This window comes from Talpa occidentalis, unplaced genomic scaffold (assembly GCF_014898055.3).
Source record: "Talpa occidentalis isolate TD23 unplaced genomic scaffold, MPIMG_talOcc4v2.1 talOcc4.5, whole genome shotgun sequence".
NCBI classification, from domain to species: domain Eukaryota; kingdom Metazoa; phylum Chordata; class Mammalia; order Eulipotyphla; family Talpidae; genus Talpa; species Talpa occidentalis.
Genome location: NW_023604861.1, coordinates 81,312,577 through 81,339,933, shown reverse-complemented (window position 1 = coordinate 81,339,933; position 27,357 = coordinate 81,312,577). Strand labels below are relative to the sequence as shown.

Below are 27,357 nucleotides of genomic sequence, written 5' to 3'. Positions count from 1 at the left end.
GGGAGGCCTGCAAATCTCCCGGACCCCCGGCACCCCTACCTGCCGTGTACCTGGTAAACTCAATAAAAACCTGAAAAAAACCACTGAGGGCTCCAGGACTTGACTTTACCCGTCTGCATGGGGTGCATAGAGATCCTGCTCCTAGCCTTGCTGGCACTAGAGTCCCACCATCTTTGCCACCATTTGGATAAAAAGACATTGAACAGGTTTAGTCTGAACTTTCCACTTAACCCCACCAGCTATGAGTGGTGGCCTCAGTGAGGGTGTGTCTATGGAGGGTAAGTGAAAAAAGTATCAGGCTTTTCTGCCCTCCCACCATTAGGATTAATGATGGATCCCTGTGGTCTTAAATGCATGCCTGATGGTGGGCACCTGGACTAGGGTGTGGGCATGCATAGGTGGGTACACCTGGGCTGAGACTGGGCTTATAAGGGTGTCGTCACAGGGACGCCAGCAGAGGAAGAGAGGGAACCAGGAGAAGGAGAACAGGACCAAAAGTAAAAGAGAGCAACAGAATGAGAGCAGAAGCAGAGACAATGAGAGAACGCCTGAGAGCCCAGAAAGAGTGACGACTTGCTGGGGGCTGGTTGGCCTGTCAGCTTCCCGGTCCCCTGGCTCCCCTGCCTACCGTGTGCCTGGTAAACTCAGTAAAAGCCTGAAAAGCCACCGAGGGCTCCAGGACTCTCCTTTACCCATTTGCATAGGCTTATAGAGAACCTGCTCAGGGCTTTCCTGCCTGTACAATCTTATAGTTATTGCCACCACAAGGTAACTGGTCCGGGGGTTCCTTGCTATATCCCAGTGACTGTATCACCATGCCTAATGTCTTTAGCTAGCAGGGCCACTTAGCTCACTAACCTTCCCAGCTCTCGTTTACACATGCCTTACTCCATGCCAGGCTTGAGTTGCTATCAGTACGCAGCATGCTTTGCCTCCTCTTTCTTTCTTGCCCCTCTTGCCTTGAATGGCTCCTCTCACATTCTCATCTCCCTTCATCTTCCCTTTCACATTTTACACACTGTCTTTGGACCCCCATCCCTCCCCAAATTGGTTTCTTCCTTACCTTTTTTTAAATGGAATTTTGATATTTTCTTTTTTAATTTTTCTTTTAAGATTTATTTATTTATTTATACAAGCACTGGGTACAGTCAGAAGCACGGGAGGGTGAGAGAATTCACCAGAGCGGGGAGCAGAACAGACAGAAGTACCGAAGTACACTGCTGAGGGGAGCAGCGGGCGGCAGGAGAGGTCTGCACGCCATTTGGGACCCTCACAGGTGGCTGGGGATCGAACCAACGCTGCAGAGGCTGCGGGCAGCTTCGCAGCCCAGTGCTCAACTGCTGTGCCACCACGGGAGGCCCTTGATATTTTCTTTTTTAAAATTAAATTGAGGTAACATTAGTTTACATCGTTGTGTTTTAGAGGTATAGGATCTCCCTCTTCAGGTGATGGTATCATACTGTACTTGTTTTGAATCTATCCCAGTTGGGAGAAGCCTGTTCTTGCAACTTCAGATGAATGTGAATACTTCTGAATCATTTTATCTATGAAACACTCTTTGGATTTGCATGGAATATTTATCTGACTCCAGAAAAATTGGGTTGGAAATGTAGATGATCATTAATTTCAATCCAATTTTGTATGGCTTAGGTGTCCTATTCATAATTTAAAAGAGTAAAACCAAGCAAAAAGACATGGACATTAGATTCTGAAAAGGTGAGATGGGGTTCAAAGGGAGCGATACATCAAAGTGTTGTATTAAAAAAAATGTGAAAATGTGAAGCTAGAGGGCTGTATGAGTTCCATGGTTACTTTTGGAGGTGCACGTTTTTGAAAGGGTGAACTACAGTGAATGGATCACTGACAGCTGTTTTATTTCTCCTCCTGAAAAAAATGAAATGTTTTCTTTCTAGACACTTGCACTAACACCCAGTATTTCTTGTGCTTTGAAACTGTTTTTCAAGAATATTGGTCACTTTATTGCATGAAGAAAATTGTCCTTTGTGAGTTGTGTTCATTCTAATGTTTATAAAAACTCCCAACCAAAGATGCTGGATAAAGAACTGAATGTGCACAATTAATTCAACATCCTTTTTAACAAAGCTTTGCTTGGAGCTTAAATGACTCAGGCAGCATTTGTTAACTGCTGCTTTCATTTTATTAGTACATTGTGATATATTTAAACTAAGTAAAGAAGATGTCACACAGTTTTGAAATCCAAAAACAAAAGTTGGCCTAATTTAAGTGGAGAACTAAGTTTTAAGAGACTTTAAAACTTAGTTTCGAACTAAGCCATTTTAATGTTGAGTAGAAAGAAGAGGAATTAAAAATTACCCTAATAAAATTGCAAGGCTCCTGATTGGTTAGGTGTGACACTTTTGGGATGGAGGTGTGTTGGTTCAATGCAATACAATTGTGATGATCATAAAATCCATCTGTTTGGCATATGTTAAAATCTATAACCTCATACCCAATATTTGGTAATTGTAAGCACGCTGAGCTTATTTACAAAGTATTTAGATGAACAGAGTTCTTAACTGCATCTAAGTTTGTCTCTAGAGAAACATTCATCTGAAGAAATAAAATTGGATTAATGACGAACAGTTGTGTGTCTCCCACTCAAGTTCATAATCAGCACCTATTCAGTGATCTTTTCCCTGTTACTAATTATTGTTTGTTTATTCATCTTTATGCACTGCTCAGGGTAGTTGTAGTGATGCATGAGTTGGTTGGTAATAAAAGCAGTAAGTAGTATTTAAAAACTATTCATGGTACACAGTAAACATTTTTACCACTTCTAGTATTTTCTTGGTTTCATTTGTTATACTTAAATACAGCTGGAATTTATTTTGGTGCAAGAAGTGAGGTAGAGCTCCAACTTTTCTTATTTGTTCCAGTTAGGCTGTTATCTCAAAAACATTTGATGATTAAAGATATAATTTAAAATGTGCATGTGCCCCGGATGCTATTAAAAAGTGAGTACACATGAAGCCTTGGGAAAAAATTGTGACATGATTTATTTTTTGCAGGTGGTTTTATTCCAATTAAGAGGAATTCAAAATGAGGACTTGTAAAGATAAACATCTACTGGTAAGAGATACCATTTTACGTACAAGAAATGTAAATGGAGGAGCTGAAGTGAAACTGCTAAGAAGAGTAAAGGGGTTTGTATTAGAAGGCAGAAATAATAAAAATATTTTGAGGTGTCTATAGGCAGATATTTATTGCAACACTGTGTAAAACACTACCTCATTTCCTAGGTAGTTGAAAATCTCTGGAGTCATTGGTCAAATCAATCATAGCCAAGTTCCTGTTATAGGCAGTCACATACCACCCACAATCTGAACTGACATAGTACATTGTTTTTTCTGTGTGCCTCCTTGTATGCACTTTTTATTTTAAATTTTCATTTAGCATGGATCACTTTGAAAAATTGAAAACTATAACTAGAAATAAAGAATATTTTGAATGTTGGGCAACTAAGGAAGTAATGACAGAGACTTAGAGTTTAGTGGGAAGCCTAAAATTGAGAAATATTTGATTTGCAGAATGACAGCTATTTTATTATCAGAATGTTAAGCACTTAAACAATCTATACTTTATTCTTATAACAGAGCAACACATAATCAGGGAAAAAGTTGTTTTTAGGAATTTATTATTTTTTGAAAAAGCAACTTCCATGGTTTGTCATTGTACAAATTTTCCCAGTCTTCTCTAACATGGTACAGTGATAACTGAATTTTTATAACAATGACTCAGAGCACTGGAGATCCATAACTGTCTTCTGAATTCTCACAGAAGGAATAAAGAGTTAGAAGAAGAGTTTAATGTTAAGTGTATTGAAAAAAGTCATACTCTAATTCTTTTAAATTGGTTATTCAAGTATGATAACATAATAGAGCTCAGATAACTAGAAAAGGCAATTGACTAGAACACCTCATTTCCACCTGGTGTGCATTAACAGAGTTTTTATTGTATATATTTTTATATAGTTTGCAAACTAATTCAACCCATTTTACACAGCATTAACTGTTTTTATTGAGTTGGCACTGGGCTGAAATTGTTGCTCATTATCTTATAATTATTTTTTTTTAGTTATTTTTGGGGTTTCCCTCATCTGATACAGTGTTTGGACTTTGGTGTATACTGAGACTTCAAGATCATCTCTGCCCATTCTAGTGATATTTACGATGAGGATGCCCATAGCCAGATATCTAAGACTACTAATTTATCTGCCAGCTCTGTTCTTGACCTTGGTAAAAGAGAGACCTTGTATCTCACTGGAGTATGTGCCAAGTTCCAGGCAAGAAACTGTGAGCTGGTCGAAGCAGAGGGGACCATGGAACTCAATGTTCTTATTAATGCTGTGCAAACAAGGGTCTCGTCCTTTCATTAACTATTTGTACATTTATAAAAGCAATACAGTCATGGAAAAAACCAACAAGCACAGCTTGGTAGAATAACCTGCCATGAAATATCATTGGCTTTATAATAATTTACTACAACTGTTCTTTTTATTCACACTGGATAGGAAATGCTTCCATCTAACACATGGAACACGAATATATACAACGACAGGCTGGGTTTTAGCATAAAACAAAAAACAACAAAATCCAACAAATTTCACAAGGACAATAACATGGGGTTTGAAAAAATTATTTTGTGCAGTTTCCTGATCACAATCATATGTCTGCTGCCTTTTACAGGGAGTGACACAAGTACTGATGGATTTTATAAACCCATTAAAGCACTTTCTTGCTTCTAATAGCTCTTGCTATTAAAATATTTCCTTGTTCATACAGTATAGAAGTTTCTCTGCAACTGTAATTCTAAATAACTAGGGGTGATTTGATGAGTCAGTTTTAAGGGTAAACCCTGCTAATCCTTTTCATATTCATCATGTATTTTCAGTTCCCCATTTCATCAAAAAAGTCCACCAAAACAACATCTTGGAAACTGTACAGGGCTTCTGATTGATGTGCTGTGGAGATCCTGAACACTGATTCTCACCGGATGTCTGCCATTTTGCTGTACAACAATGTTGGCATCTTGGCTTGAACTTCCTTGTGCCACAGTGGGTCATGCTGCAGTGGTGTGGGGTCGACCGTTTTGTACTGCCAGCAGTCAAAACAGTTGCCGTAGGCTCACTGTCTCTGCATTGTGAGCCTGGGGAATCCATTCTTTTTATGGAATGGTTTTCTGGAGTCCAGCAGTGTCACTGCAGGTGGCCAAGACATTCTGGCCCCTGCTTCATCAGGGACTACACTAAAGAAGAAGCCTAGTGTTCTACGAATAGATAAAACTGGCCAGGTTGGGGAGCAGTTGAGGGAAGTTGCTTTCATAAATTGTGGAAGCTATCTCTGATTTTAGCTCTATGAGAAGTCTGGGAAATTATCTGGAAGTGGCAGGCAGGGAGAAGAGCTTGGTCTGAAATATGCTTGGAGAAGTGTCAGTTTGGAGTTGGCACTGCCAATTTAGTGCCTAAGGTCTCCCACTAAGGCACTCTATGTAGATCTGTTTTCTCCTGACTATACTTTTCATGCCCAAGGGATTTTTCATTCTCCCACATAATATTTGGTTCTGATTTCTAAAATAGGGTTGGCAATTAGGGTTCATCTTTCTCTCAGTTCTGACTGATGAGTGGCTCTTTGGGGTCATGATCCTAGGACTCCTTGGGAATAGTGCTGTGATTGATGAGTCTGCTATGGGTACAAGAACTGGTGTTGATGGAATGCATGCCAGGTCTTTAAGTCCTTGTTCTATGAAAGGGGAAAGAATTAGACTGGCTTGATGGGTTCTTGAAGGATCTTTGGAGAGGAAGCTCAAAGCACCAAGTTTAATTAGAAAGATTTAAGAATTTGGGCAGTTTGGGAGAGGAATTTTTAAGACCTGTAGAAAGCTGGATGGGGAGATAATTTTGAAGAGGCTGATGCATCACCCTGGGTGATGAAGCCCTATGCTCAGAAAGTAATTATAGGGCTTATTAATGACAACAGATACAGAAAGTCTTCCAGGAATTGTAGTGGAGGGTTCCCAGGCATGATGGGAATTTCAGGCAGAGCATCTGTGTGTTGCACATCTTGTGTATTTCCCTTGGGTTGACAGCTGATTTTTGTGATATGTTGAAAAGCCAAGAAGAAATATATTTTTATCTACCACACATATCTCTTTTGGGGTCAATCTTTTGCTTCATGATCCTTACTATGTCAGAACGATGGTCTCTCATCTCTACCTAGAGAAGTCTCTGGTGCAAAACTTTATCAAAAGAGAAAGGAAAAAAAAAGTTGCAAAAATTGGTAGTGCTAATGACACTATTTTGGGGAGTTCAACTCATTTTTATATCTGGAAAATGAATCAGTTGTATTTCAAGTAATTTAAACCAAAGTAAAATCTTGATTTTTAACCTGAATCATTAACAGGTCCTTCTTTGCCAAAGCTGTTGTCTGTTGGGCCACAGCCAGTCACCTCTAGCTGCTGATGCTGATGGCCTGTGGGTTTCAGAAACTGTCTGATGCGCCCATCAATACTCTCGATGCCAATGCACACATCTGATTTCACTTACACAGCAACATGGCAACGTACCTTTTTTCCATCAGTGGACACTTGCTCTCTTCCTCACTGGGAAACTGGGAGAATTTGAAAGGAAAGTGAGGCACACTTCAGGAAAGCATGCTTCTGGATAACTATCTGATGTTGAGTTTTTCGCCACAATGGGAAACTCAAGTTTTCATAAAGTTGTAGACAAAGGATTTCCACCTTCCTAGATGAGGACTCCTTGATGCCTAGGCCAAGGGTCTAGGGTAAAGTGGAGGAGGAAAGGCAGCATTTAGAAACCCAGCAGTGTTATTTCTTATCCAACTCTGCATTTCACCTTCAGAGAAAAATGATTTTCTTATTGGTCTCCATGAGACACAATCCCATTTAGAGCATATCAGCAGTTTCACTCTCTCTGGAACCTTCTAGACTGGTTGGTTGACTAGAATTGTGACTGTAGTTGCCTCATTATTTGTTTTCAGGCATTTCAAGATTTCTATTTCCGCTGATCACAATTGTTGGCATACTGGCATTACAAACCAATTTTAAAGTGTGTGAATGTCAGTGGGCTTTATCACCACTCATTTCCAAAGCAGAGGTCTCCTCTAACTGGAAAGACTTGTTCTAACACCACAGAGGAGCCTCCTCCCCAAAGTTTCTGAGAACCCAGAGCATGACCTTTGGGATTTAGACAGAGGGCCTAGGAGGAGGTCGGGAGGGGGGTGGTGCCCTGTTGGGAGGTGGAGCCTGAGGAGGAGGAGGGAGGGTGGAAGGTGGGGATGGAATTGGTGGTGTGGGAGCACTGGGGGGTGGGGGAGGGCAGTGGGGTGCAGGTGGTGGTGGGGTATAGATAGGGGCAGGAGGTGGGGAGGTGGTGTGGTAGGAGTTGTTGAGGGGGTACTTGGCAGGCTGATTGTTCTTGACTCTGGTGAAGTTGATACAGCGCCCCTGGAAGAGAATCAGAGAGGAGACATGAGTTGATGATTGCAGTGGCCTTATATACAACAGGGCAGTTGGGAAGTGTAGTGCGTGGCTTCAAAGAAATATGTAGAAAGCAAACACTTTATGAAAATGTTTTACTGGTACATAGTAGAACTTGACAACAAATAAGCCCCACATTTCCTTTTTCTGGGCTTACTGTGTTGCAGAATTATTTGTTAATGTTTATTTTTCCTGGAACATCTCTACCAAGGGAGAAGGAAGAGAATGGTAATGACCTTAACTGGATGCACAGGATTAAGCCAAATATAGATGCCATCGAAATTAATATCCTCAATAGCCTTGTCAGCCAAATATTATCTTTAAATGTTCCATTTCATAAATGAGGAACCTGAGGTTCAGAAAGGCAAAGTCATCTTCTCAAGTTCACACAGTGAGGAGTGTGATTGGTGATTCAAACCCAAAATAGACTGCAGAACTACTATACCTCCAGCTATACTATATTGTCTTATAAAATGAGGTCCTCAAATTTTATAAACAAAGGTAATACATTTCTTTGTTTTTTGAATTCTTAAGAACATTCCAGTTTATTCTGCCCACATATAATGAACTCATATATTAAAATGTAATAATGAGCATAAAATTGTCATTTATGCTTCTTAAAAATATTGCCTTTATTTTGTCATTCAAACATACTATTAAAGGAATTTATAGGTTTTTATTTTTAAGTACCAGTCACTTGACTACAGTAACTTAATTAGCAGTTATATTCCTCTTATATCCTTTCAGTCATAAGAATCTTTGTGATAAATCTTTTTTTATTATTTTTTAAATTATAAATTATGAACCATTGTAACTAGTGATTAGATGGAATATGAACTTATATCTAAGTAATAAATTTCTAAAAAACATGTTTCATTAGAATTATTTTTTTTCATTGATCAAAATTTTTAAATTTTCACTTATATTTTAACTACATTATTTCATTGAGGTAATGTTGGTCTACAACACTGCATATGTTTTAGGACTATAGCTTTGGGCCTCTTCAGATGTATGTTACCATATCACACCTATCATCAAAGCACCTAAAATCCTCCACCGTAATCCCCTCCCCTCTTCTGGTAGCCTCAGTTCTGCAATCATATTTCAAGACCTTGTTCTGGCTTATTTTTGTCTGTATCTTTGTCTATACCTTGTTCTGGTTTATTTTTGTCTGTATCATCTTTATATATTCCACGTATAAAGAAACATATATTTGTCTTTATCCTTGTGACTTACTTCACTTAGCATAATCCTTTCCAGTTCTGTTCATGTTGTTCCAAATGGCAAGATTTCATCTTATTTAATAGTTGAGTAGTATTTCATTGTGTACATATACTACATCTTCTTTATCCATTCACCTGTCACTGGGCATTTAGTTTGTTTCCATAGCTTGACTATTGTAAATAGTATTTTAGTGAACAATGGAGGGTATGTATCTCTCTGAATTAGTGTTTTTGCATCCTTCAGGATGTAATCCCTAGGAGTGGGATTGCTGGATCATATGATAGATCCATTTTTAATATTTTGAGAAACAGTTACACTATTTTCCATAAGGGCTGGACCAGTCTATATTCCCACAAGTAGTAGAAGAGGGTTCCTTTTTCTCCACGCCCTCACCGACACTTGTTCTTTCTGGTATTTTTGATGTGGATCATTCTCGCAGGTGTGAGATGGTTTTGATTTGCATTTTCCTGATCAGTGTGGTTTTGATGTGCATTTTCCTAACTAGTGATGACGAGCATTTTTCATGTACCTATAGGCTACGTGTATGTCTTTGGAGAAGTGTTTATCTCTGCTGCCTATTATTTGCACTTTTTATCTTTTTTTGTTGAGTTGTATGAATTCTTTGCAGATCTTGGATATTAGCCAAAAGTAACTTATTTCCATTACATTCTTGGAGACAGCAGATTAGCAACATGAGCTTCTCCTATATTGTAAATTGGGTGACAAATGAATGTGTTGTCTGTGTTGTCAAATGTAGCAAATTGGGGTGATTCTCAGAGGTCCTCATATATTTTCCTCTCCAGCCTCCTTTTGCCCCTTCAATTGCCGGTGCTGGGTAGATAATTAAAGAGGTAGCTATTTCTACTGATGTGAACAAGACAGTTTCTGTTCCATGCTCAGCCTTATCCAAAGCAATACCATGAACAATTTAGCTTGCTTTGGCCCTGGTTGAGGGAGTTCCTCTTCTTGCACCTGCCTAGGTAGCTTTAGGTTCTTAAGAAATACGACAAGGGGACAATTTATTGCAGAGCAGGTATCAACCCTGAATTCTGCTTTTTACCAACCCTTCTGCGATCCTGACTGGACAATGCAGGGCAGACACCTAGAATCCCCCAGCAACCTCTCGAAAGTCTAGACTTCAAATCCAGCTCTGAAAGCTCTTTCTTTCCTGTGGGCTCTTCTCTCTCTGCTCTCCAGATTCCTGGTCTCATCTTCATTTCTCCCCAGCAGAGACCTCTAGTCTCAAAAGGCACTTGAGAGCCTCCCACCCAACACGTAGCTCTACAAGGGACAGAGCACAGGACCTCCTGGTGCCTGTACTACTTTCTCTTTCCCATAAGATCCTCCCTTACTGCTTGGGCAGAATACTGGTCACCTTTGTGGGGTCCTGGCCTCCCTCAAAACTCCCCAAGTTCATGGGGCATCTTATTGTTCTCTCTCTTGTGTGTCTTGTATGCCAACAGAATCCCTCCACAAAGAAGCTGAGGCAGGGCCTTGTTTCTCTGTGGCTGCACTGCCCCTTTCTCCTTCTGCTTATTTTTAAACCCAATACAGTGCAACACTGGGGCTAGGGTGGGGATGTGGACTTTTCCTGGCTTCACCCTCAGCCTGGATACCTACTTGGTGGTGTCATATCTGGATGGGCTATATCCAGAGAGGTGATAGCTTCCCCTTCCTAGTCTTTTGAAGGAATCTGAGGGGGAATGAAGATGTGGATTTTAAGGACCACAAATGTGATTTGAGACTGGCATAGGATGAGAGCCATAGCAGGGACATGATGCACATTTGTGGGAAACATTGGGGACTGAGTAAACTGTTCCCCACGGGTGAACATCTCACTCATCCTTCCCGTCTTCTCAAGTTCTTTTGCCTCCACACATCTTACCCCGGTAACTCCAGTCTCCTTATCCTTGCTACTCGCCACAATTTCTTCTCTAACTATTGTCTACACAGCACACTGAAGCCTGCATACTATAATTATTTGATCTGTAAAAGTGGTCTTTTACCTTTACAGTGGTCTTATTTTGCATCATTGCCCCACAACTGGGAGCCTTATGGATGCCCTCCACGGCAGGGAGACTCTTGATCAAAATTGACTTATTTGAAGCCACTTGAAAACTATAGGGCTTTGGGCAATACTAGTTATGAACTGAAATTGCATTTACAAGACAGAATTAGCCAGAGAATCTTGACAAGGAAGGGCCAAGCTTTACTGGACTGCAATTTGTTTAAGAATTAGAATGCCATATTTAGATGCCAGCACCCATTTTCTCTGAGCTTGTGTTTCATGAGATTGAACTGGGACTTAATGTTACTAGGTTTAGATTTGGGGTCTACTACTGCAGAAATAAGTTACTCCTGAATATCTTCTCCAGAACTCCAAGATTGTGTTCAAGCTTTTATGTGTAAAGTTGATTTTGTAACCCAGTACTGTATAAATTCCCTGTTGTCCAAGCAGCCCTATTTTACAGCTTTATAAATCTAAGCCTTGGTTACAGTTTATTTATGATTCTGGATAAAACTCTTTCCTTCAAGATGTTAGAATCCTAATGATTACCATCTGTGATAAATTCCTGTAATGGACAACGCAGAGTTGGGATTTACTGTACTACATATTCTGCTCTTTGTTCCTAGACATGCTAAGTCAGACCAAGAGACTCAAGAGATTAATTCCCTTTAAAAATGAAGGAAAATTCTGATTCTGGAGAAGCAGCTGCTGGTGTCTGGTATCAAGGCCCCACTTGGCTGTGCTTTCCTTTTGCCCTGCCCGTAGGGATCAGTGAGGGTAGGCTAGGGTGAGAGTATGTCCATTAATCCAGAGATCCATTTATTTCACATAATTGTAATTCTTAATATTTTTACTAGCGGTTCTTTTGTCCAGAGAGTCAGGAGTGCCCAGCCTTCCTATTCACAACCCAAGTTAGGATCCCAAAAGGTCCTCAGAGTAACAGATGAGTTCTCTTATGAGTTCTCTCTAGGCCAGCCCCTCCAGCTGCTGCCTCTGTCTCTCTGCCAAAGAAGCTGAAGAATGGGGAAACTTGGGGAAAGGCAAGGATTGCATTCTTATGGTCAGTAACACTGAGGGGTGTACCCACAGGTCTGCTCAGAACGCTGGGCTGTGGCTTTATAGACCCCTAGTCACTAGAGCTGAGCATAACAGCCTAGAGCTCTCAGTAGGCAGCCAGAGGGGAGGGGGACAAATTCACAGCTTTTGCCACATCCCTGCTGTGTGACATCCCACCATGTGATGTGGGGTGGGGATGCTCATATCACCTGCCACTTACAGTCATTATGAGGATTAACTTAATCAGTGTTGGTGAAGTCCTTGGAAATGTGCCTGGCACATGGTGCTTAGTAGGTGAAGTTGAGTCTAGATGGGGAAATGTGTTCAGACACAATAATGACCTTGTCTAGGATAAGGTGATTTGGAAGTAGTATCAGATTTTCTGACTCCTAGTTTAGTGCTTTCTAAGTGGGCACAGGCTAGAGTCTCTGTATTCCACACCTGGCCTCCATAATAAAACTGGCACAGCAAAAAAAAAAAAACAACAAAAAACAAAAAACTTGTAGGTTGGACATGTGACAAGACTAGCCCCCCAGAGCCACTCTATTGTGCCCCCCTTCAATCCTCCCTCTGCTACAGAACTCCTGCAACTTATTCTTATAGGACCTCACACTGTGCTTTGTGCATACAATTGACTGACCATGCATTTACACTTACTTATCATCCTGAAAAAAGGTGCAGACTCAGTATAAATGAATCCCCAGGGTCGGTTACAGTAAGAGGCAATTAGGACTTCAGGGAGGGGTGTGGCTACAAATTAAGTTCTTAAACCTGGAGCCAGAGGAGCCAACACAAACACTGTAACACTTAGACCATATAATTGGCCTAAAGATCAGTTTACACGACATCATTTTTTGCTTGCAAGGGGATAATAGAAAGGCCAGATGTTCTCAGTGTCATATCTGCCAAAAACTCTGCACTAGTGTTTGGTTAAAAGGTTGCTAGGATGATTGGTGCTCTTTCGTACACTGGCCTTCAATAAGCAAGTTAAATTCTTTGCAATATTGTTTTTTTGGTGATTTGATTCAGATCCAAGATTTAGCTTTGACCTCAGTTTACCTCAGCTTGCTTATTTACAAAGTATGAACATAGTTATTTCCACACATGAGCAATAAAATACTCTTGTTAAATTCTAAGAAGAAAATGCCACAATATCTCCTGCTAGGTGATGGTTTAGCAAGATGCTAGGTGACTTTCTTCCTGGCTGGTAAGTGGCATCATGATTGAACTGAATCTTAAGGCACTGAGAAGATTATTAGAAACAGTGAGGCACATAATCTTTTTAATTTATTATTAAAACCATGTGGAGCTACGTATTATTATCTTCACTGTGTAGAAAGGAAACTGAATGTTCAGATTTATTTAAATTAGACAACCAAGATTACATTGCGCATAATTGGTTGAAGTGGGATTAAAACCAGCTCTGCTTGTTTTAGGCTTTTAGCCCCTTTCCCCTGTATTATTTTGTTTACAATGTGCAAATAATTGACTAACTCTGCAAATAATTCCTTGAAGCACTTGTAGTTGATATCATACAAGGTAGCATTTGTTATAATCCATCAGTTCTTGACATAGCTATCAAGAGATCTTTCCAGAACATGTGTCTGGTCAATTTACTGCCCAAGTCAAAATCCTCCAATGGTTTCCCATCATCTTTAGAATAAAATCCAAATGCCTCCTTTGTGATCTGGTCCTTGCTTACTCTTTCAATTAATTCTTTGCCCTTTTATTGAAGGATGTCCAGCCTGGTCACCCTAAGCCCTCCACATATATTTGTTGGTATTCTTCTCAGTGTAAACATTGCTCCCTGACTGAGCAGGGAATGGGGTGAGCATCTCTGAGGCAGCATTTGAGTCTTCGTGAGTTCTTTATAGTAGCATTTGGTTCAAATCTAAGTTGGAGCTCAACAAATACTCTCAAATCCCTGAGATGGGGCAAGGATTTTAGAAAGCTCAGATTTTCCTTGCAAGTTTAGTTTCTTAGCGGATCAAGGGTCCATGCACTCCTGATGTGAATTTAGGTCTCTGTAGTCACTCCCTCTAGGTCTTTTTGGCACCTTCTAGGCTTTTAGAGGAAGAGTAGCAAGATCCTATCTGCTCACCTTGATTTCCACATTGAAATGCTATGAAATTACCTTTAAAAATACAGTTTTGGGTTACTTTTGATTGATTTATTAAAAGAATTTTACCTCAACAAAATTCTTTACCTAAATTGCAGGTGCCACACACAGAAGCAATTTGGTGTAATCAGGATGAAAGATCTTGCTGATCTAGTTCTGCCTTCTTTCCAGTCTTGAGCTGCAGATACTGATGGTCCATGGAGAAGAGAGGCAGGAAACTGGAGCTGTGGGGCTATGATCTGCCCTGTGGGTCAGCACTGGGCAGCAGGAATTTTTTACCCCCCATTCTGCCACACACACACTCACTGTGAAACCCTGAGTAAGTCACTTTCTCTCTATAGGTCTCAGCTTCTTCCTCTGTAAATATAGTTGTTGCACTAGCTAGATGATGTCCAAAGGCCTTTCATCCACAATATTTTATGGTTCCATCAAAATTTGAATTGCTTTGGAAACTTTTCCTTAAATACTTGAATCTGAATTCTTTTGGGGTTGCCAATTTGTGCATTTTATATTGAGTTCATATAACTCTTTTGTATTGCATATTTCCCAGTTGGTCATTAGATTTATAAAATACTAATAAATTGGAAATTCAAAACTGAACTCTGCACCTACTGCTCTTTTGTGACCAGGGTAAAAATTTGAGTTAGCTTGTGAGTTGTGAAATTGGGTGTGTGGAATGACAGGGGAGATGTGAGAGGAGCTGTGGGCTTATTGTGTGCAAGACTTGCCAGTGGTGAGCTCATGTGTGCTGAGTGTTATAAAACATCTGTTTGGGTATCAGGCATGCTCAGTGGAGCGGGAGCTGGCCTTTGGACATGGTTAAAAATATGCCAGGGCTCCCACAATTATACCAAATAGTTTCCTATGAAGAGAGGTCACTTAAGGAAATTGGATTTCACAGGAAGAATACTAAAATAATCAGATGGAAAAAGTATAACGTGTATCCAAGTTTCTTCTAATGAATACCTTTTGTCTCTGGCCTAATTCTCTCATTGATTATCTTGTTTGGAGGACTGTAGGTATTTCTCAAGTTACAAATGGACTGGGTTTCTGAAGTTTGTTTTAAGTCAGTTATTTAGAATTAGGAGCACAGTTTTTCACTTGTAAATGGGGCATGATTCTCAGGCTGGACCCCAAAAGCTTATTGGCATATTGAAGACAATTGATGTAATCCTGCTGAATTTGATGCTCTCCTGATACATGAACAGGGGGTTGATGGAGGTGTATACTGGATGACTAATAGTGCCTTCTGTCCTTTTTATGATTTCTTCATTTAAGTAATTTAGCAGTTATTTTTTTGACAAATGGTTTTTGAGTGCCAGCTATTTCCTGGACATCTTATAAGGTGCTGCAGACAGTGCTAAACAACCAAAAATATCCCTACTGTCATGATGTATATAGTCTACAGGTGGAGAGAGATAGTGGTCAAGTGATCCCATGAACTAAAACCCCAGCAACCATATTTGTGGTCTATGATACTGGCTTTGGCCATAGTTGATTAGTCAGTGGTGGACACCTAACCTGATTAGCTAGGCTGGTCAGATTCTTTCTTCTGTGATTTTGGAATTGCAATTGAGTTACTGGCAGTGAATTAGGTTGATCCTTTGAGTAGAGGGGATGTATGTAGAAACTGGGTGATGGTCATCTTCTGCCATGTCCAGGAAAACAGAGTTCGGATTTTATCTCTTAAATATCCATCATATACCTTCACTTTACTTCTCCCTACCCTCACTATTGTTCATCTTCTATAGCTTGGGCTTCTATAGCTTGGGCTACCAGTCTTGCTACCTTCAGTCTTTCTCTTTTTCAGTGATATTTTGGTTTCCATATAAAATGTATATGCACATATAAATAAAAATGTATGCACAAACATACATGCACATGTGTTTGCACATATATACATAAAATTTATATATGGGGCTTCCCTGGTGGCGCAGCAGTTGAGCACTGGGCTGTGAAGCTGCCCACAGCTCTGCAGCACCGGTTTGATCCCTGGCCAGCCGGTGAGGGTCCCACATGGCATGCAGACCTCTCCTGCCACGCCCACTGCTCCCCTCAGCAGTGTGTTTCGTCTTCCTGTTCTGTTCCCAGCTCTGGCTCTGGTGAATTCTCTCACCCTCCTGCACTTTTGACTGTACCCAGTGCTAGTATAAATAAATAAATAAATCTTAAAAAAATAAAATAAAATTTATATATGTAAATGTATACATATCCACAGCCATATATTCACAGTTGTTTTCCTGCTTAAACTTGTCAATGCTTTCCTACCTTCTATAGGAAAATATCCAAGTTCTCAGTACACACTGGCTCTGCTCTCTTTTTGTTTCTGCCATCTCACTTCCTTCTCTTTTTTTCAACCTTGCACTTCAATTTTGGTCCATCATTTGTCACAGAGCCACCATAATCTGACTTTTCTTTTGAGAGCCTTCACAAGATGGCACAGAGACACACATCTTGCTTCCTGCCTCTTTCCCAAAGCTGGAGCTCAGGATAAAAGGAAGGGCATGTTGTGAGTGGTGATGCCATATTCCTTCTTGACTTCCTGTTCTCCACCTCAAGCTTGTCCCTCTATAAATCACAGATAATAGCCCGCCTTTTGTGTGCTATTCATGGCAAAGAATCCAAGGTCAATCCTTTCAGTTCTTTGACTCATTTTGCTGACACATACACTGGCATTCTCTCCGTAATAACTTCTTTCAATGCCAAAACTGAGGGTAGGATGAAAGCACAAAGGAAATGTTTGGTAACAAGAGGAAATTAAAAAAATGAAAGGGTAGAAATAAAAATGAGACCTCTATAGTAGGATATGAGTAGATATATGGTTTGTTGAGAATTATTAGTGAGATAAGACTTACTTAAGAACAAAATCTAGTTGTATTTCTTCTTCGGAAAAGTATCTTTTTAGCTTTTCTGGCCCATGTTAAAAAAAAAACTGGCAACAACAAATGCTGGTGAGGACGTGGAGGGAAAGAACCCTCTTACACTACCGGTGGGAATGCAAACTGGTTCAGCTACTATGGAAAGTTGTGTGGAGGATCCTTAAAACACTGAAAATGGATCTACCATATGACCCAGTGAGTCCACTCATGGGAAAGGAATGCTGTGAGTCCAAAGGAGGTATAAACGCTAATTTGAAGGGAGACCTTCACTCCTGTGTTTACAATAGCTATTTACAATAGCTAAGATATGGAAACCTAAATGCCCCTTAACAGATGAATGGATCAAAAAGATGTGGTATATATACACAATGAAATACTACTCAGTGATCCAAAAAAAAAAAAAAAAAAAAAAAAAAAAAAACAACTCATGCTACTTGAGGCAATATGGATGGAGCTGGAAGGTATTATACTGAACAAAATAAGTCAGAGGGAAAAAGAAAAACATCTGATGGTCTCACTTATAAGGAGATTATAGGGAAACCAAACAGAGAATCAGGAAAAAAGACAAAACGCAGTCAAACCATAGATCTGAGGTATATAGCAGGAGAGAGGGAAGCAGAGGATTCAAAACAGGGGAAGGAAGAATATAGGGACTATGGTGGTAGTCACAGTTGCTGTTGTGGGGGGATAATAACAGGGTCTACACCTGATGGGAAAAGTCAAATATTGTACAAAAATGAACAACAATGTAAGAAAACAACAAAATCCACCCCCACTCTCTTTAAAAAAATTTTTTTAAAAAAAAGTTCTACTTTTTCTTTGTGGAGAATACACAAGGAGGGAGGAGGAAGAGAGAAAAATTTTAAATTGTAGCACTCAAAGTTGACATTTTTATTTTATTTTATTTTTTAAAGATTTATTTATGCATACAAGAACTGGGGTGTAAGCCAGGGGTGCAGGGGGTGAGAGGATTCACCAGAGACAGAGTGGGGAGCAGAACAGGCAGATCGACTGAAATACACTGCTGAAGGGAGCAGCGGGCGAGTCAGGAGAGGTCTGCTGTGCCATGTGGGTAGCTCCCTGGCTGGCCCAGAATTGAACCCGTGCTGCAATGGCTGTGGATTGCTTCATAGGTTGCATCTTAACCCTTGTGCCACCAGGGAGGCCCTATTTTATTTTTTTTTTTTAAGATTTATTTATTTATACAAGAGCTGGGGTACATGCCAGAGGTGTGGGAGGGTGAGAGGATTCACCAAAGACAGAGCGGGGAGCAGAACAGGTAGACTGACTGAAAGCACTGCTGAGGGGAGCAGTGGGTGAGACAGGAAAGGTCTGCTGCACCATGTGGGTATCTCCCTGGCTGGCTGGGAATCAAACCCATGCTGCTAGAGGCTGTGGACAGCTTCACAGCACTGCGCTCAACCCACTGTGCCACTGGGGAGGCTCTCAAAGTTGACATTTTTTGTACTTAACCTTTCAGTGCAAGCATTCTCTCTCTCTCTCTCTCTTTCTCTCTCTCTCTCTCTCTCTCTCTCTCACACACACACATACACACACAGAGTGGTGCATAAATTTACAAAAATAGTATCGTGTATCACAGTTTTTTTTTTTTTAAAAAAAAACAATAGGCTCGGAACATTTCCCCCCTGGCATTTTAATGGTTGCATGATCTTCTATCATGTGAAAGCACCAACTGCAGTTTCTAAAGTCCTTATTGGGCGTGAAGAGTCCATCTACCTTCTGCCTTCTAATTACTCCAACATTACTAAAACTACTGCTGAGATGTTCTACAATCAATTGTTAATCTTTGATTATGGATTTTTGCATCTGATTTCATATGTGAGATTGACTGTTTTTTGTTGTATGCTGTTTTTCTCATCAAAGTTATGTTAACTTCACAAAAGAAATTGGGAAGATTTTTATATTTTAATATAGTCTTTATTGCTGAAATAGCATCAAAGTTATCTGCTCATTAGAAACATGAGAAAATTCTCTCAAAATATGGAATTGCTGTTTTTCTAGAGAACAGCTCTATGGTGACTTCAGAAGTTTTTGCCACAAGTATTGACCTATTCAGATCTTGTGCTCTTTCTTGGGTCCATTTCCATAATTTATCAATGATTTTCTTAGAAAATCATTCATTTCATCAAGATTTTTAAAGCATTAACTTAAGTTAGCACTTTGTACACAAGAAATTCTTACAGTTAAACATATTTATTTGTAAGTGGTCCTATCTCTTGTCATTATTAATATATATTTATATATTTATACTGTATAAAATGTATTAATATACATTTGTACTGTATACATAATATACATTTATCTGACTTTTTTGACTTTGTAAGATTTATCAATGATGTTGGTATTTCCAAAGAAAAAAATTAAGTTTTCTCAATTCTGCTGCTTTCGCTTTGCTTTCCTTAACATGTTCTTATATTCAGATTCCTTGTTTTTGCCTTCTGTAGATTAGTTTCATATTCTTTTCTAAGTTTTAACTGAATGCTTAGCTCACTTATTTTTATTTCTCTTGTTTAATAATGAAAAATTGAAGGCTATGAGTTTTTCCAAATCCTGTAAGTTTTTATTGTGATTTTCCAACCACAATATTATTTTCTAGAATTTTAGTAATTATAGTTTTGTTTTTTTTCTTAGATTCAACAGTAATTTATGAAAATATCTTAAAACTTCTAAGTGCTTTAAAAATCTTTAATACTTTATTGCTAACTTCTAGTCTTTTTTTTTTTTTTGGTGGTGGTGGTGGTATGGTGGGAATTGAGGCTTCTCCTTTTTCAGGTTTTCTTTGTTACCTAAGCTATAGTCAGTCTTTACAAATTTTGAAAATAATATAAATTCTTTATTTGATGGGTGCACTGTTAAACAAATTTTCATTTGATTAAAACCTCTATTTTATTTATTTGTTCATGCATTCATTTATTTCTTTGATCTGCTCACTCTGTGAATTTATTGACTAGACCCCCACCCAATTTTTCTTAAAAGTACCACCTGCTAACCAATTGCACCCATTGCATACCCTCTAATATTTTAAAGAATTATATTTGCTGAAATTTCACTTTGCTACTTTAGTCACTGGACCACCCAAGAGTAGCAGGGAGGTACACTCTCTCAGGCAGTCTAGGCAGAGAGAATGTCTTCTGTTTCAAAGAAGTCTCTCTTCCTGTTGGGTGGCAATTTGTCTGCCAAGATGGCTGCCACCAATTTCTTCCCTTCTGTGTGAATGGGTCACTCCCCCAAGATGAGAAGGAGTCTATTCCTTTACTCCCTTGAATCTGGATTGGTTTGTAATGGTTTTAAATAGTGGAATAGAATGGAAGTGATGTAGTGCTAGCTGTCAGCCTAACTTTAAGAGGCCTGGAAGTTTCTGTTTTCTGTTCTTGGTGTCCTGAGACTCTGCATAAAAAGTCCAGGTTACTTCACTGTAGAAAGTAGAGGAACACTGAGCAAAGACAAGTGGGTAAAGAAGTCCTCTTGGTTATCAGTCCAATCAACCTGCCAATGACTCCAACCCTCGCTACTATCTGACTGCGACCTTCATCAGAGACCTCAAGTGAGAATTTGCAGCTGAGCCCAGTCATCCCACAGAAAACAGTAAGTTTAGTCACTATGCTTTGGAGTGGTTTATTACTGAACAATATTGAAACAAGTAGAAACTCATTTCTTTGCCTAGTGGGGTCATTTAGGGTGTGTGGAACTGAGTATAGGAGTTGTAGTTCTCCTTATTTTGGGGGATGTTTAACTTGGCACTTGGCACCCTTCCCAAAGGTACTGGTAAGGAACCAGATCTGTGCTCCATTCATTGTCTGATAGTCTAGGAATTTACATCATTAGATTCTAAGGGCCCCAGGAGAGAGATAAGATCACTAATGAGAGAAAGGAAATGTTAGCCTGCACTCTTAGTTATGAAGCATAGTCTGTTTTGGTGATGAGAAAAGGCTAAACTGGGAGAGGATTGGGAAAGATGTTGCAATATTGAAAATGTTTTGCCTATTTACAAAAAACCTTTCATTTAAAAAATTTATAAATAAATTTTATTTATGCAAGCTTACTCATGTGAGCTTGAGACATCCTCTCACCCACCCCCATGCTGCCAGTGAGTAGCTCAAGGCTGAAAAGTCTCTTGATTCTGCAAACAACCAAAGCACGTGCTCAAATTGTCATTCTGACCTGAAAGTCTTCATAAATATTTCAATAAATACTCTGACAGAGAGGAAACAGTAAAGTAGTCTTGCCACCCAAATGGGGATGAATAAATTCACCTTACATGAAAATCTGCAAAGTGCCCAAGTCTAACCTATGCCTAAGTTACAAGTAGTTACTTGTCATACAAATGAATGAATTAGTAAGTCCAAGTAGAGGACTCACTCTAATGGTCTCTGAAGAAGGTCAATATTTGTTGACAAACACAGAAACACACAAGATGACATAAGGAACTGTTTTACAAATGAAATGTTACCATCTGATGCATAAAGCCCTTTCTTAAGTTTCATCATTATATAAAACCATGGCTTATTATGTCTGTACTTAACTAGTTACAGCAAATCTTAAAAAACAAAACAAAACAAAGCAAAAAACTAGAGACAAAATAGAATTGCAGAAAGGAGATCCAGGAAAAGTGATCAGGTGGCCAAAGCACTATCAGTAGGGCCTGGCTTTAGAAATTCAGACCATTTAGCGAAGCAAGAGATATCATAGATGGCACACTTCAGAGGTAGAATTAGTTGCAAGCATTTGTTGATTCAAGAAAAAGCTTCTTCATGGTGCTTAACAGTCTGACCCAGCATTGCACACCTTGTGTTGTTTCTTAACTTTGCTTTTTCTAAAAATCAGCCAGTGGGACTGACCACTGGCATCAAGTCCAGTGCATACTCCATGGGTCCTGTTGAGCAGTGCAGAAATCACTCCTGCAATGAGTCTGCCATTTTGGATGGGTCTTAGTAATAGCATAACTTTATTTATTTATTTATTTTTTTTTAAAGATTTATTTATTCATTTACACAAGATGCACAGGAGGGTGAGAGGATTCACCAGAGACAGAGTGGAGAAAAGAACAGGCAGACTGACGAAATACACTGTGAGGGGAGCAGTGGGTGAGACAGGAGAGGTCTGCTATGCCACGTGGGACCCTCGCTGGCCGGCCGGGATCGAACCAGTGCTGCAGAGGCTGCGGACAGTTTCACAGTGCGGTGCTCAACCGCCTGCGCCACCAGGGGAGGCCCAGTAGTAGCATAACTTTAATGCCCTTTTCTAAGATTTACAAAAACACTGTGGCATGGTCACGCTGAGTGAGTGGAAGTCTGACTCAGGATGAACTAATAATTTTATTCAGAATCTTCCTTCCCTCTTCTTGTCTCTCCCAGTTAACAATCTTGAGAATATTTCTCCTGCCCTTGTTCATGTCCCCAGTCAAATGATTCTGACAAGTTAGAACTATCATTAATAGAGTCTTTCTGTTTATTATTTTATTTATGTTCAGGTATTTGCTTTAAAAATTGATTCCTGAAGACTGAACTTGCTTGGCCAAGAGCATTATTTAACTTGGATGGAAAAATGTAAATTTTTTATGAAATTACTTATTTTCTAGCCCAACCTCATCCTGCTGTATATAGTCAAAATTCATGGATAAAGATTTGTTTTCTTCTTCTGTATAATGTTAGGAATGTCTTCTTTAGGATTATTCTTTTTCTGATGCTTGTAGCTATCGAAGAACTTTCCCCAAAAGTAGAGATAACATTACTTAAAACAACAACAACAACAAGTTTTTGCTTTTACGATTATATTGTCACTGAGTTGCATCTTTAATGGCTATGTGCCCTTAGGGCTTGGGACTAATTATTTTTCATACACCACTCCATTTTGTCCTAATAGTTGGTTTATATTATTACCCTGATTCAAAAATGTGGAACTAGGCTCAGAAAGGTGAAGTAATTTGCCTAAGGCCTCCCTGCAAGAAAATGATGGAGCAGAGATTTAAATCCACATCTGTTTAACTCTAAACTCTTCCTTAGAGCAACATGTACTTCTATTTTTTTTTCCACAGCATCGGTGCCCAGGCTCCATAACAACTCCTGAAGATTTTTAAGTATGATACGTATCTTCCCTCTCCATTTACAAGGCAATAAAAAGCTCTGTGTTTTAAGAAAAATATCCAGAGGAAAAAGAGCAAAACTTTTCTTGTTTTACCACTGAATCTTTTCAAATTGTCTGGGCACTGTTTTTTTTTTTTTTTTGTTTTTTTGGTTTTTTTTTTCCTGTTTCAGAGTACTCATAGGCAAAATAGCAGTGGTTTTAGGAATATGGGGAGAAGTAGTGATATGATTTAATTTTTTTAATTTTAAATTCAACTAATTAATTTTTAGTATTTTTTTCTCAAATTTTATTGATTTGCCAATTGTTTATATATCTATATAATTTAGGACCACAACTTTACCATACCCATATATGCTCATCATTCGCCCTCCACCAGAACCCCAATGCCAACACCATATCATCTTCCCTCCCTTACCCCTTCCTTCATCCTCTCTATTCCATGTGGTAGTCAGTATATTTTTCACACAGTCTAAGAATATTTTTTTGTGGTGCTTTGCCAGTTCTCTTTGGTTATTTCTATTCCACAAATGAGTGAAACCATCCAGTAACTCTTTCACTTTCTGGCTTGTTCATCTCAAGGTCTACCCATTTTGTCCCAAAAGGCACTATTTCATCTTTTTAAATAGCTGAGACTATTTCATTGAGTATATATCACACAATTTCTTTATCCAGTTGTTTGTTGATGGACATCTATGTTGGTTCCATGACTACATCATTGTGAATAATGCTTCTGTGAATATAAGTGTGCATAAGTCTTTTCATATTAGTGTTTTCATATACTTTGGATAAATACCTAGTGGTGGTATTGCTTGATCGTATGTTTTCTTTATTTTTTGGAAGAATCACTATCCTATTTTTCACAGAAGCTGCACCAAATTACATTCTACCAACAATGGATGAGTGGTTCTTTTTTTCCACATCCTTGTCAACATTTTTTTATTTCCAGTGTTATTGATATATGCCAGTCTCACAGGAGTGAGGATATTCATTGTGGCTTTGATGTGCATTTTCTTAATAATCAGTGATGTTGCATTTTTTTCAGCACATGTGCTTTTAAACTAGAATGATCTAGGGCAAAATGAATCAGTAAGGATGACTTCTTAATGGAGCTGGCCACCAGGAACATGCATTTGAGAATTTACCTTGGGTCCCAATGCTTCCCTACTCCTACCATTCTCTTCCAGTTTTTTATGTCTCTAGTTTTTCCTTCCTCTGAATTTCAGTGTCCCTAGCTGACCTTTCTGGACATGGGCCCCATGTCTCTAGTCTCTAGTCTCTCTAGCTCTAGTCTCTCTTCTAATCAAAACTTGAATGTATTTGTGTGCCTCAATTTTTCAGCCCTTCTCCAATAGACAAATCTCTATTGGATCCATGAACTTGGTCCCCTATGAAGGTTTATTCCTTAATAGGTACAGCCAAACCTGGACGATATTGTGGGTTTGGTTCTAGAGCACTGAAACAAAGTGAATGTTGCAATAAAGCAAATCCATGAATCTTTTTGATTTCTCAGTGTATATAAGTTATGCTTCACACTGAAAATCTGTTATTTAGCTCTCTGCTCCTTCCAGTTCTGCAGGCAGACACCTTTTCTCATGCAATGCCAGAGTGTCCCTCATACACCATGATGAAGGTTGTAGTGGATGGATTTGGTTGAATTGGGTGTCTGGTCCTCAGGGATGCTTTTAACGCAGGTAAAGTGGACATTGTTGCCATCAACAACCACTTCATTGACCTCAACTAAATGGTCTACATGTTTCAAAATGATTCCACCCATGGCAAGTACAGTGGCACAGTCAAGACAGAGAATGGGAAACTTGACATCTACAGGAAGTCCATCTCCATCCTCCAGGAGCAAGAACCCACCAACATCAAATGGGGTGATGCTGGTGCTGAGTATATTGTGGAGTCCATTGGCACTTTCACTACCCTGGAGAAGACCAGAGTTCACCCAAAGGGTGGGGCCAAAAAGGTCATTATCTTTGCCCCTTGTGCTGATGCCCCATGTTTGTGATGCGTGTGAACCATGAGAAGTATGAAAAATCCCTTAAGAGTGTCAGCAATATCGCCTACACTACCAGCTGCTTGGCCCCCTGGCCAAGGTCATCCATGACAACTCTGGCATTGTGGATAGACTTATGACCATGGTCCATGCCATCACAGCCATCCAGAAGATTGTGAATGGACCCTTTGGGAAGCTGTGGTGTGATGGCCAAGGGGCTTCCCAGCACATCATGTCTACTTCTACTAGTGCTGCCAAGGCTGTGGGCAAAGTCATCCCTGAGCTGAAGGAGAAGCTCACTGTCATGGCCTTCCATGGCCCCACCCCCAACATGTCAGTTTTGTATCTGACCTGCCAGCTAGAGAAAGCTGCCAAATACAATGTCATTAGAAAGTGGTGAAGCAGGCTTCACAGGGCCCCCTCTAGGGCATCCTGGCCTACGCTGAAGACCAAGTTGTTTCCTGTGATTTTGATAGTGACACCCACTCTTCTACCTTTGATGACAGGGCTGGCATTTCCTTTAATGATCACTTTGTCAATCTCATTTCCTTGTGTAACAATGAATTTGGCTATGGTAACAGATTGGTGGACCTTATGCTCCACATGGCCTCCCAAGGAGTAAGAGTCCCTGCACCACTAGCCACAGTGAAAGCAGGAGAGAAAGCCCCCACTACTCCAGCTGCTGGGGAGTCCTTTCCCTCACTCATCCACAATGAAATTCTCCTGCTCTGTTACAGTTCCATCCCAGATGCCCTGGAAAGTGGGAGGAGCTTAGGGAGTAAGCTGCCTTGTCATGTACCATCAGTAAAGTGCACTGTACCCAGCAAAAAATTATCTGTTTTGGGGCCTCTCTGGTGGCGCATGGGGTTAGGAAGCAACCTATGAAGCTATCCGCAGCCACTGCAGCACGAGTTCAATCCCTGGCCAGGGAGCTACCCACATGGTGCAGCAGACTTCTCCTTACTCGCCTGCTGCTCCCGTCAACAGTGTATTTCAGTCAGTCTGCCTGTTCTGTTCCCCACTCTGTCTCTGGTGAATCCTCTCACCCCCTGTACCTCTGGCCTGTACCAGAAAAAAATTATCTTAAAAAAATTATCTGTTTTTAAGTATAGCTACTTTCATCAATGATCTCAGCTAGACCTTCGGGATAATTTGCTGCAGTTCCTCCATCAGTACTTATGGCTCTACCTTGCATTCTGATGCTATGGAGATGACTTCTCTCCTTGAACCTTATGAAACACCCTTGGCTAGCATTAACTTTTTCTTGTGTAGCTTTCTCACGTACCTCTCTCAGCCTTCATAGGATTGAAGAGAGTTAAGGCCTTGCACTGAATTAGGCTTTGGCTTAAGGGGATACTGTGGCTGGTTTGATTTTCTATCCAGACTTCATGTCAGCAATAAGGCTGTTCCACTTTCTTATTGTTTTTGTGTTCACTAGAGTTGCACTTTTCATTTCCTTCAAGAAGTTTTCTTTTGCATTCATTGTTTCGTATAAGGGGTCTAGCTTTCAGTCTTTTGACATATCTTCCTCACTAAGCTTGGTCATTTCTAGCTTTTGATTTAAAGAGAGACATGAGACTTGGCCTTTCACTTGAAGACTTAGAGGCTGTTATAGGGTTAATTGGTTTAATTTCAATATTTTTGTGTCTCAGGGAATAAGGAAGCATGAGAAAGGTGGGGATCTAACTGTGTAAGTAACTCTTTTTTTTTGGTTTGGGAATGTAAGTTTCTAGGTAGAAAAACATCATCTTCATGCTCATTTGACTTAGGACTGATTTTCTGGAACTGCAGCAAACAGAACAAAGCATGGACAGCCTTCACCTCCTGACTTCATAGGAGATATGGATTTGAAGGCCTCCAAGATGCAGAGATACACACTACCAAATTCTTTTCCTCTAGGAAATGTGAGGAAGGTGGGTTTTCTAAATGGCTCTGGTCTCCTCTGGACATAAACAAAAGACAAAGTTGCTCCAGCTCATCCAATCTTCCATTATCTCCTGTGCAATTAGTCTCTCTGAGCCTTCACTTGCACTCTTCCATTCTATCCACAAAGCAGCAGAAAAGCCCAAACATCACAGCATCAGGCCACATCCCAGAATCCTTCCCTAGCTTTCCAGGACACATTGCTGAAACTTAAACCACCAGTGTGGCCAACAAGGCCCTGCACATTTGACCTTTCACCATTCTGTGCACCCACAGCCCTGTAGCTTTTCAATGATCCTTTTCAATGATCACCTCTACTTCCTGACTTTCATGTGTCCTGCCTGGAACATGCTTTTCCCAAACCCTGATTGGCTAAATGCTACTTACACCTCATGTATCAGCATAGTTAATTCCTCATAGAATCGCTGCTCCTGCCCAGCCTCAGTTAGGCCCACCTGGTAATCTCTTTCATGGTTTCCTGCACATTTCCACTTCAACCTTGCTCATTGCTTTTATATTCATCTCTCTC

General features: G+C 39.9%; 1 protein-coding gene and 1 pseudogene across 1 annotated transcript in view; one reads left to right on the top strand and one right to left on the bottom strand.

Moving 5' to 3' along the window:
* Positions 1-3,611: 3,611 nt before the first annotated feature.
* The window catches only part of ANTXR1 (ANTXR cell adhesion molecule 1), a 226,043-nt gene continuing 202,297 nt past the window's right edge, over positions 3,612-27,357 (bottom strand). Inside the window, exon 18 of the mRNA XM_037527535.2 lies at positions 3,612-7,482. Coding sequence (XP_037383432.1) covers positions 7,222-7,482 — 261 coding nt within the window. The 3' untranslated portion in view covers positions 3,612-7,221. The remainder of the gene's footprint in view (positions 7,483-27,357) is intronic.
* LOC119259630 (glyceraldehyde-3-phosphate dehydrogenase-like) overlaps positions 24,645-27,357 on the top strand; it is a 30,113-nt pseudogene continuing 27,400 nt past the window's right edge.